This window comes from Halichoerus grypus, chromosome 8, assembly GCF_964656455.1.
Source record: "Halichoerus grypus chromosome 8, mHalGry1.hap1.1, whole genome shotgun sequence".
Lineage (NCBI taxonomy): Eukaryota > Metazoa > Chordata > Mammalia > Carnivora > Phocidae > Halichoerus > Halichoerus grypus.
The window spans coordinates 42,163,409-42,176,040 of NC_135719.1; the positions used below are offsets into that span (position 1 = coordinate 42,163,409).

Here is a 12,632-nt window from a genome sequence, read left to right on the forward strand (position 1 = left end):
TTAACTATTATGCTGTATTGTCTCTTCTACTTTAATGTTAAACAATTAGCAAACCAATAAAGTACACAGAATTTATTTATACAGGAAATATTTACATACCTTGTACTGTAAACTCTGCTTGAGCTTCAATTGTCTCATTTCCATTATCAGCTATACAAAAATAAGTCCCCGCATCATCCTCAGTAACATCACTGATCTCCAGACTACCACCTGCCAGCAACACCAATTTTTCAGAGCTGCATAAAAAAATATTGACACATTTCAGAATTAGGAAAATAATAAATACCTGAGAAACTCTCTACATAAAACAGAGAAAACACTTAAAAAGCATTATTATTTATATGGCTACAGAGAGACTAACAAAATTAGCAGAATTGAATTTAGTCCAATTACTCTGCTCATATTTTACATGCATAAATATCACAAACACAAACCAAAATGTTACAATGAATTATCTCTAACACTTATTTTTTCTGAGAGAGAGAGAGAAAGAGCATGAAGCTTGGGGTGGGGAGGGGCAGCGGAGAGGGAGAGAGAGAATCTGAAGCAGGTTCCACACCCAGCGTGGAGCTCAAATCGGGGCTCAATCTCACAATCCTGAGATCATGACCTGAGCCAAAATCAAGAGTCAGACGTTTAACCGACTGAGCCACCCAGGTGCCCCTATCTCTGAACACATCTAATTATTCTCAAAGGTACACTACTTTTATAACCAATTCCACTCCCCACAATCCATCCCTGCCTCCCAACTCTGCCCAGTTTTTCCACACATGATCTAATTTTGAATTCTGGAATCAATCTGAGATTGATTCAGGTATGCCAAATTGAGAGGACAACTGGAGAAGGTAAAATGTCAGATCAGAAACACAAAGTCGTGGGGCCACGATGCCTACTGAAAGTTTCCTGTGGTGGCTTGGCTAGGAAAGGGAGGAAAAGGGACAGGGAAGGGAGAGAACACGCTTGCCAGAGAGCAGCAACCTGGGTGTGGTTACCAGGTAAGAACCTGCTATCATGCCATCATCAACAAGGACACTGACCACTATAACCCAAATCTATACAGTGATTTAAACCTTTTAAAGAGAATATTTAAAGAAAAAGTAAGTGATCCTATAACATCAAGGGAAAAAATCACAAATCAATATTCTCATCAAGTTTTTATAAAGCAAAAAGGTTTAGTTGATTTGGCGTTTGTGGAGTTATAATTTTATTTTTATTTTGAGGTTCTATCTCTAAACTGGTTTTCATAGGCAGATTTTTCTCTCAAATCTTAATACTGTCACATTTCCTATCTGTAACTATGCTCAACAAAAAATATGGTTTTCATAGAGAATTTCTGATGGGGAAAAAAGAGAGGAAATGACTATTATGACTATTCTGTCTGTGCCACATTTATAATTCTCATCCTAAGTAAAGAGCTATTCTAGCTTAAATTTCAGTACACTGTGAACCTGAGTAATTAAGCTTCCTGAATCTGATAAACAAGATTAAGTTTCTGGACAAAGAGGAAAACCAGAATCAGGTTTGGTGGCTTCTCTATGAAATACCCTGCAAGATCACGACTGAACTTTATCAAGTGGCCTTCTAATTTGAAACATCTCTATTAGACCTCAAATCCCAATTTAATGTGATGAGAGAGAGAAGCAGTAAACATATCATGGAATAAAGCAAGAACTACTTGGATAAAACAGAGAGATAAGACTGGGTTTCCATGCCTCACAAAATAAGAAAAATTTACAAAATTGAAAATCCTCTATTTCACCCTTAGACAAAATTACTACTAATCTTCAGAAATGGAAAACAATGCTCACGAGTGGAAAATCAGCAATATATACATATGATACCCAGTTGAGGGGAAGATAATTTGAAATACTAGTTGGTATGGTACTTTTGAACTGAGATACAGTAATTCCTACTTAATAATTATACTAAAAAATATTCCTGATACTTGCTTGCCTCATATTTGCCATAATTGAGTGCCGGTACAGAAGTCAATCTTTCTGAATGGAATTGATTTTACTCCCTTAAAAGAAGCCTGGGAGGAAGAATGGCTGTTAGCTTGGCAGAATTCATTTAACTTGTTCACGTGATGATATGAGAGCTTATAGTAAGATGGCAATCGAGTCTTTAGAACTCCAAAATTCAAAGATATAAGCAAAAGGAACAGTGTGTGAAAAGTAAGCATGGTCACTGGACCCAAGTTAGGTTGAGTGTTGCTGGACAAAGTATGTGTGTGTGTCGCTGGGGAGTCAGGGCTCAGTCTAGGAGATGGTACAAAGGAGACTTTTTGTTTGTTTGCTTGTTTTGCCAAGGGAAAGGCCTTGAAGGAGATGAATCACATGATTTAGTGAAGGACAAGAGGAATGGGTAAAAGACTAGAAGCAGAAAGTTTGATTGTGAAATTATTGTAATGGTCCAGAATTAAAGAGAAAAAGATGAACTCTGGCAATAACAACAGAGGTAAAAAGAAAGCAAAAAGTATTTTTTGAGAGAGAGACAACTCTTAAAAACAATGGATGATGCAGGTAAGGAGAGGGATTTACCCACTCAGCAAATATTTATTGGTGTGCCTCCATGTGCCAGACAGCAGCGGGGGACGCAGCAGCGAGCAGAACACAGCCAGTGCGCCCGTGCGACTCAGTGGGAAAGACATACATGGAAGATGGTAATTCCACAAAATGCTATACCAGAAGAACCCACCAGGAAATTAGAAATGAAATTTTTCTGACCAAAGTAACCCTTGAACAGAGATCTGAAGAATGAGAAGGAGCTAACTAATAATGAGAAGGAGAAAAAGATTTCAGAAAGAAAGACTAGCATATTCAAGAGAACAGTGGCAGAAAGGACCACAGTGTGTTTCTGGATCTGAAAATAACCAGTGTGGCCAAGTTTAAGCCACACTGGTGGCTTCACACAATGAAGCCAGAGTAAGTATGGGAAGAACAGGAGAGTCCTGTGGTAACTGAGGTGACAACTGACAGTAGCTTGGAATAAGGTGGTTTTCAGAGATAGTTAGGAGGTTCCATGACAGATGTAGATGGATTAGATAGAGAGGCTGAGGAAGAAACACATGTCAAGGAAGATTCTTAAGGTTAGGGTAGTATGTATGAAGGGGAAAACAAAAGGAAATTGGCTTGTTTAATTTAGTTTCTGTGTGTTGTTACTTGAGTGAGAGAAAGGTAAGCCTTTTTATAGGCAAAAAGAGAAGGAGCCAATGGAGAGGAAAAAATTTGAGAAGATTCATAAAAGTGCTGGAGAAAATGGAAAATAATAAGATTTAGAGCACAAAAGGACATCTCTTCTTTTAAAACAGCAGGAAAGGAAGGGAACAATATTTATTCTCTTGTTTTTTTTGTTTTGTTTTGTTTTGTTTTCACTAAACTTTTTATTATGAGGTAACTGCAGTTTTAAGAAATAATACAGAGAGGGGACACCTGTATGGCTCAGTCATTTAAGCGTCTGCCAGGTCTGCTCAGGTCATGATTCCAGGGTCCTGAGATTGGGCCCCACTTGGGGCTCCCTGCTCGGCAGGGAGCCTGCTTCTCCCTCTGCCTGCCGCTTCCCCTGCTTGTGCTCTCTCTCTCTCACTCTCCCTCTGACAAATAAATAAAAGTCTTTAAAAAAATAATAATACAGAGATGTATTGTATGTACATCTTTACCCAGTGGTAACCTCGTAGACTACAACATCACAACAAGAATACTGACATTTCCATCACCACAAGGATCCCTCCTACGGCCCTTTTACAGCGACACCCTCTTTCCTCCTCCTCCCACCTCCTCATTAACCCCTGGCAACCACTAATCTGTTCTCCATTTCAGTTAATTTTGTCATTTCAAGAAGAATATTATATAAATAAAATCATACAGTATATAACCTTTGGGGCTTGGCTTTCTTCACTCAGCATAATTCTCCAAAGATTCATCTAGGTTGCTGCATATATCAATAGTTCCTTCCTTTTATTGCTCAGTAGGAATTCCACAGTATGGATATACCTTAGTTTGTTTAACCATTCACTCAATCAAGGACATCTGGGCTGTTTCTAGTTTGGGGCTATTATGAATAAAGCTGCTGTGAATACAGATATGCAGACTTGTGTGTGAACATGAAGTTCATTTCTACAGGACAAATGCCCAAAAGTGTTAACGTTAGGTCATACGGTAGTTGCAACATGTTAAGTTTTTAAAGAAACTGCCAGTTTTGTGGAGTGGCTGTACCATTTTCACATTCCAGCCAGCAGTGTCAGAGTGATCCCATTTCTCCACATCCTTGCAGCATTTGATGCTGTCCATTTTTACAAAGTGTAGCTATTCTGATAGGTACACAGCAGTATCTTACTGTGATTTTAATTTGCATTTCCCTCATGGCTAACAATGTGAAACAACTTTTCTTGTGCTTACTTGCCATCTTCATCTTTTCCAGTAAAACATTTATTCATGTCTTTTGCCTATTTCTAATTGGATTATGTGCTTTTCTACTGTTGAGTTTTGAAAGATTATTATACATTTTACATACACTTGTTGAAGATGTGGTTTGCAAATATTTTCTTCCACTCTGTAGTTATCTTTTCATCCTCTAAAAGGGTCTGTCACAGAGCAAAAGTTTTTAATTTTGATGAAATCCAATTTTCAACTTCTCCTTTTATGGATTGTGCTTTCGGTGTCAAATCTAATAACTCTTTGCCTAGCCCTAGATCCTGGTATTCTCCCAGATTTCTTTTCTCAAATTTCATTTGCATTTTACATTTAGGTCCAAGAGTTAATTTTTTATATGACGTGTGAGACATAGGTTGAGAGGCGTGACCAACTGCTCCAGCAGCATTTGTTAAAAATGCTATCTTTCCGGGCGCCTGGGTGGCTCAGTTGGTTAAGCCACTGCCTTCGGCTCAGGTCATGATCCTGGAGTCCCAGGATCGAGTCCCGCATCGGGCTCCCTGCTCAGCAGGGAGTCTGCTTCTCCCTCTGACCCTCCCCCTCTCATGTGCTCTCTCTCTCATTCTCTCTCTCAAATAAATAAATAAAATCTTAAAAAAAAAAAAAATGCTATCTTTCCTGGGGTGCCTGGGTGGCTCAGTTGTTAAGCATCTGCCTTCGGCTCGGGTTGTGGGATCGAGCCCCGCATCCCTGCTCAGCGGGAAGCCTGCTTCTCCCTCTCTCCCTGTGTTCCCTCTCTCGCTGTGTCTCTGTCAAATAAATAAATAAAATCTTTTAAAAAAATGCTATCTTTCCTCCATTGATCTGCTTTTACATCTTTGTCAAAAATTAGTTGGGCATTTTTGTTTGGTCTAAATCTGAATTCTCTATTCTGTCCCAGGGATATATGTGACTATCCTCAATGCCATACAGTCTTGATCACTGTAGCTATATACAAAGTCCTGAAATAAGGTAGACTGATTCTTCTCACTTTTTAAAAAAACTGTTAACTATTCCAGTTCCTTTGCTTTTCCATCTAAATTTTAGAATAGTCTTGTCTATATCTACAAAAGATCTTGCTGGGATATTGACAGGAATTGAGTTAACCTGTGTATCAATTTGAAGAACTGACATCTTTACTACTGAGTCTTCCAATCCAAAGACACTGTAGGTCTATTTATTCAGATCTTCTTTGATATCTTTCATTAGCATTTTGTGTTTTTTAGTATACAAATCTAACAAGTTTTGTTAGATTTTCAACTTAAGTATTTCAATTTTTGTGAGTGATTGTAAATGCTATTGTATCTGTAACTTCGGTGTTCACATGCTCATTGCTAGTACACAGAAATACAAATGATATTTTTCTTCATAGTCCATTCATCTGTATTTTTTTCTATAAAAATATTTTTAAATGGAAATATATACACTTATATGCTTATAATTGCTACATAAACAAGAATTCCAAAAATGCAAAGTCCTTTGCATAAAGTTCTCTCTGACCATTTGTTCATTATAAAGAGCCAAGATTGTCTTAGGCAGTTTTCCTCCATTTCTGAAGGATGGCCACCCGGTTTGTTCCCAGTGGCCAGGAATGTTCTCCATTCCCCCTCCTTATTCTCAAGGACTAAAGCTGTCTTAATTCTTCTTCAATGAGACTTGGCGTCAGAGCAGTCTTAGGGAAGAGAAATTAAGAGCAGTAATATGTTATCTCTTTTCTTCAATGACTTTGAATTGCCCTTCTCAAAACATCCTTGGCTTACCCTGGCTTGGCTTTTTCCTCTGCTGCCTTGGTCTGAATTTACCCAATCTTGTTTCCTGGTGCCTAATTTCTGTTTTATAACCTAGATTCTTTTTTTTTCCCCCATCATAAGTGTGCTTTTTAATCCCCATCACCTATTTCACCCATTCCCCCACCTGCCTCCCCTGTGGTAACCATCAGCTTGTTCTCTATAGTTAAGAGTTTGTTTCTTGGTTTCTCTCTCTTTTTTACCTTTGCTCATTTGTTTTGTTTTTTAAATTCCACATATGAGTGAGATCATACAGTATTTGTCTTTCTCTGACTTATTTCCCTTAGCATTATACTCTCTAAATCCATTGATGTCATTGCAAATGCAAGATTTCATTCTTTCTATGACTGAGTAATATTCCATTGTATAAGTGTACCATATCTTCTTTATCCATTCATCTGTAGATGGACACTTGGGCTGCATCCATATCTTGGGTATTATAAATAATGCTGCTATAAACAAAGGGTCTCATGTATCCCTTTGAATTAATGTTTTCCTATTCTCTGGTTAAATACCCAGTAGTGTGATTACTGGATCATAGGATAGTTCTATTTTTAATTTTTTGAGGGATCTCCATAGTGTTTTTCACAGTGGTTGCACCAGTTTGCATTCCCACCAACACTACACTATGGTTCCTTTTTCTCCACATCCTCACCGACACTTGTTTCTTGTGTTTTTGATTTTAGCCATTCTGACAGGTGTGAGGTGATACTCACTGTAATTCTGATTTGCATTTCCCTAATGATGAGTGATGTTGAGGAAATACAATTGATTTTTATGTTTATCTTATATCTTGTGACTTGCTGAACTTACTTCTTAGTTCTAAAAGGTTTTTTTGTGGATTCCTTGGGATTCTCTATGGAGACATATCATTTGCAAATAGAGGTTATTTACTTCTTCCTTTTAGATCTGTGTGCTTTTTCTTTTTCTTGCTTTATTGAACTGGCTAGAACTTCTAGCACTGACTGTGAACTTCCTTAACTAGTTCTTGATCTTTAGAGGAAGTACTGTCTTTCACCATTAAATATAATGTTAGCTTGTAAGTTTTCTGTATATGTTCTTAAGTTATTTTTCTGAACGTTTTTTCAAATAATGAAAGGGTGTTGAATTTTGTCAAATGCTTTTTCTCTATTAATTTGATCATGTAGGTTTTTTCTTTAGTTTTTTAATATGTTAGATTATATTAATTTTGGAATACTGAGTCAGCCTTGCATCCCTGGAATAAACCCTACTTGGTTATGGTATATAAATATACATACATATATATTTACATACACACATATACATACACACATTTGAATATATATGTATATATATACACACACATCTGAATTCACTCTGCTAGTATTTTGTTCAGAATTTTTTTTAAAGATTTTATTTATTTGACAGAGAGAGAGAGCACAAGCAGGGGGGAGTAGCAGAGGGAGAGGGAGAAGGAGGCTCTCCGCTGAGCAGGGAGCCTGATGCGGGGCTCGATCCCAGGACCCTGGGATCATGACCTAAGCCAAAGGCAGTCGCTTAACCAACTAAGCCACCCAGGCGCTCCTTGTTAAGAATCTTTATGTTTATATTCATGAGGGGGTATTGACCTGTTGGCCTGTAGTTTTTGTTTTTGTACTATGTTTGTCTGGTTTTGGTATCAGAGTGATACTAGCTTCAATTCCTTCTATTTTCTGGAGAGATTGTGTAGAACTGGTGTTAATTCTTTAAACATTAGAACTCTCCAGTGAAACCATCTGGGCCTGGAGACTTCTTTTTTAGGAGTTTTAAAATTACAAAGTCAATCTCCTTAACAGAGACCTATTCAAATTATTTCATATTGGGTTAGATGTGGTAGGTTGTGTTTTGGAGCAAGTAGTTTATTTTGTATAAGCTGTCAGACTCACATGTGTATTTACATGTGTTTAGTTGCGTATAGTGTGCCCTTACCCTTTTGATGCCTGTAGGATCTGCAGTAGCATCCCTTGTTTCAGTCCTAATACTGACCATTGTGTCTTCTATTTTTCTAGTTCACGGATTCTTTCCTCTGTCCCATCTGGTCTACTGCTAAGCCCATCCACTGATTTTATTTTTTTATGGTCTAACTTCCAAATTTTCTACTTGGTTCTTTAAATCTGCTATTTATTTGAGGAGACTTTTCTATGTTTTTGCTGAGATGTTCTATTTTTTTCATTTGTTTCAAGTGTGTTTGTAATTATTGAAGCATTTCTATGGTGACTGCTTTAAAATATATCAGATAATTCTAAAACCTGCCATCTAAATGTTGACATCTATTGTCTTTTCTCATTTGAGATCTTCCTGGTTCTTGGTATGATGAGTCATTTTAAATTGAAATCTGGATATCTGGAGTATGTTATGAGACTCTGGATCTCACTAAACCTTTCATTTTAGGTGGCTTCTGCTGACACTCCTCTAGAGGAAGGGGGAGGTACCATCTTATTACTGTCAGATGGAGGTGGAAGTCCAGGTTCCCTACTCAGTCTTCATTTTAATACCCAAGGGGAAGTGGGGATTCCTCATTATTCCTTAACAGGGCTGGGAGTTCTGACTCCCCACTAGGCCCTCACTGATACTGTCCTCTGGCTGGTGCAGTAGGAATACCTCATTACCATTCCCCATATAGTGTCCACTGACACCATGGAGGGGGGCCTCAATACTACATGATGATGAAAGTTCTGACTCTCCACAAGGCCTCCTTTAATACCACCCTCGTGGGGAAGGGAAGAAATATCTTTTACCGCCAGGTGGGATAAAAGTCCACGCTCCCTATGTGGTTTCTACTAACACAGCAAAAGAGAGGGCCTTGATACTGCCTGGTTGAGATGAACGTTTTGCCTCCCTATTTAGCTCCTGATACCATATAGGTTGCGGGATCTCATTACAACCTGGTAAGGGTGGCAGTCTAGCCTTCCCACTTGGGTTTTTGCTCACATAGGTGAAGGTGGGGCTGCAGTTTCTTCCGTAGTGTTTGGTTAAAGTAGGAGTGATTATAGTCTTATACTTTTTGTCTTGCTATGCTTTCTCTTTACTGGTCCTCTGGCTAGAGAGAGCACATGTTTGTTAAGAACTTTTTTGAATGTGCCTGTTGGCATTTTCAGGTTGCCAGCTTCTTTAGCTCATGTTGGGATATATGAGGCAAAAACAAAACCCAAGGAACTCACCATCATGTTGTTCCTTGGGTCCCACGGTCTCTAGCCAGTCATTCTTCCTCTCTCCACCTTTCAGAGTCCTTTTTCTTTTTTTTCTTTTTAAGTAGGCTCCACACCTAGCATGGAGCCCAACACAGGGCTTGAACTCACGACCCTGAGATCAACACCTGAGTTAAGAGTCAGATGCTTAACTGATTGAGCCACCCAGGCAACCCCAGAGTCTTATTAGGTTTGTTTTACATATAATGTCTGGGATTTTTAGTAGTGGGAAGAATAGGGAAAAATACATCTATTCCATCTTCTCAGAAATGTGACTCCTCCACTTGTTTTTTAAATAATTTTTCTATTATTGTCAATTATAATACATTAAGCATTTTTATAACTATAACCTGTTCCTTTGCAGCTGGGTTCTGATCTGTCATTCCACCAAAACAGAACATTACATTGTGCAGTCACTCTACACTTTAGCATTTGTATTTTCTGGATTCTCTCCCTTTAAAATAAAACTACTCAGTGAATTGGACACATTTCCACTACCACCCTTCCTTCAGTAGCTATGATTGGTTTGGATCTGAACAAATTTGATGGAAAGATTAGGTAAATATATCAATTCTTAAGACAGTTACAAAAGTCATGGTAATGTTTTATTTATTTATTTATTTATTTATTTATTTATTTATTTATTTTAATGGTCACAAGAATTTATTCATGTATTTATTTTGTTTCAAATTTTTATTTAAATTCCATTTAGTTAACATATAGTGTAATATTAGTTTCAGGAGTAGAATTTAGTGATTCATCACTTACATACAACACCCAGTGCTCATCACAAGTGCCCTCCTTAATATCCATCACCCATCTAGCCCATCCCCCGCCCACCCTCCCTCCAGCAACCCTCCATTTGTTCTCTATAGTTAAGACTCTGTTTTATGGTTTGCTTCCCTCTCTCTTTTTCTTCCCCCAATGTTCATCTATTTTCTTCTTTAATTACACATATGAATGAAATCATAATGTATTTTTCTTTCTATGACTTTTTTCACTTAGCATAATATTCTCTAGCTCCATCCACATCATTGTAAATGGCAAGATTTCATTCTTTTTATGCCTGAGTAATATTCCATTGCATATATATACACCACATCTTCTTTATTCATCAGTTGATGGAAATTTGGGCTCTTCCCATAATTTTTGAGATATTTTTGATTACTGATTCAATTTCTTTGCTGGTTTATCAGTCTTGAACTTCAAAAAAATTTGAACAAGTTTTCTATTTCTTCATGTTTCAGTTTTGGTAGTTTATATGTTTGTAGGAATTTATCCATTTCTTCCAGATTGCCCAATCTGTTAGCATATAATTTTTCATAATATTCTCCTATAATTGTTTGTATTTTTGTGGTGTTGGTTGTGATCTCTCTTCTCTCATTTGCGATTTTATTTATTTGGGTCCTTTCTTTTTTCTTTTGATAAGTCTGGCTAGGGGTTTGTCACTTTTATTAATTCTTTCAAAGAACCAGCTCCTGGGTTCATTCATCTGTTCTACTGTTGTCTGTATGTGTCTGTATCATTCATTTTTGCGCTAACCTTTATTATTTCCCTTCTTCTGCTGGCTTTAGGCTTCATTTGTTGTTCTTCCTCTAGCTCCTTTAGGTGTGAGGTTAGGTTGCATATTTGAGATTTTTCTTGCTTCTTGAGGTAGGCTTGTATTGCTATATACTTCCCTCTTATGACTGCTTTTGCTGCATCCCAAAAGTTTTGGACCATCGTGTTTTCATTATCATTTGTTTCCATGTATTTTTTAAAAATTTCTTCTTTAATTTCCTGGTTGACCCATTAATTTTTTTGTAGGATGTTCTTTAACCTCCATGTCTTTGTGGTCTTTCCAAAAATTTTCATGTGGTTGACTTCAAGTTATATAGCATTATGGTCGGAAAATATGCATGGTATGATCTCAATCATTTTGTACTTGTTGAGGTCTGATTTGTGACCTAGTATGTGATCTATTCTGGAGAATGTCCCATGTGCACTCGATAAGAATGTGTATTCTGCTGCTTTAGGATGAAATGTTCTGAACATATCTTTAAGTCCATCTGGTCCAGTGTGTCATTCAAAGCCATTGTTTCCTTGTTGATTTTGCCTAGATGATCTGTCTGTTGATGTAAGTAAGGTGTTAAAATCCTCTACTATTATTGTATTATCAATGAATTCCTTTATGTTTGTTATTCATATTTGGGTGCTCCCAAATTGGGAACATAAATATTAAAATTGTTAGGTCTTCTTGCTGGATAGATCTTTTTATTATGATATAGTGCCCTTCTTCATCTCTTGTTACAGTCTTCAGTTTAAAATCTAGTTTGTCTGATATAAGTACTCCTACTCTGGCTTTCTTTTGATGTCCATTAGCATGACAAATGGTTCTCTATCCCCTCACTTTCAATCTGCTGGTGTCTTTAGGTCTAAAATAAGTCTCTTGTAGGCAGCATATAGATGGGTCTTGTTGGGTTTTTTTTTCCCCCCATTCGGACACCCTATGTCTTCTGATTGGTGCATTTAGTCCACTTACATTCAGAGTGATTATTGATAGATATGAATTTAGTGCCATTTTATTACTTGTTCTGTCATTTCTGGAGATTTTCTCTGTTTCTCTCTAGTCTTTGAAGCTTTTGGTCTTTCTTTCCCACTCAAAAAGGCCCCTTTAATATTTCTTGGTTAAGCAGGCCTGGTTTAGCGGTCATGAACTCCCTTAGTTTTTGTTTGTCTGGAAACTCTTTCTCTCTCCTATGCTGGATGACAGCCTTGCTGGATAGAGTATTCTTATCTGCATATTTTTGCCATTCAGCACGTTGAATATATCATGCCACTCTCTTGTGGCCTGCCAAGTTTCTGTGGATAGATCTGCTCTTAACCTCATTTGTCTTCCCTTGTAAGTTCAGGACTTCTTTTGTCTTGCTGCTCTTAGGATTTTTTCTTTATATTTTGCAAATTTAACTTCTACGTTGTGGCCTCTTTGCCTCTAGTTGTGCAGTTTGTTCTGTCAGTCCTCAGATCAATTTCTTGGGTATTCAGAATGATTTGATATTTATCTAGCTGTGTTCAAGGGAAGAGGCAAGCCTAGGGTCCTCCTACTATTCTGCCATCTTAGCTTCTCCCAGGTAATGTTTTAAAATATTCATTTTCAAAGAGGCCTTAAGATTAGTAATAGAGAAGGATGTCTAATAGTTCAAGATTTTTACCAAAGCCAGCCTAGCACTATCTAGATTTCTAACCACTTGTTTCTTCCAATTTCAAAA

General features: G+C 37.4%; 1 protein-coding gene across 9 annotated transcripts in view; it reads right to left on the bottom strand.

The window, feature by feature from the left end:
• Positions 1 to 12,632, bottom strand: part of NEO1 (neogenin 1) — a 250,853-nt gene that overhangs the window by 156,511 nt on the left and 81,710 nt on the right. For all 9 annotated transcript variants that reach the window (XM_078079123.1, XM_078079125.1, XM_078079120.1 and 6 more), the window contains exon 6: positions 100 to 236. In XM_078079123.1, coding sequence (XP_077935249.1) covers positions 100 to 236 — 137 coding nt within the window. The remainder of the gene's footprint in view (positions 1 to 99; positions 237 to 12,632) is intronic.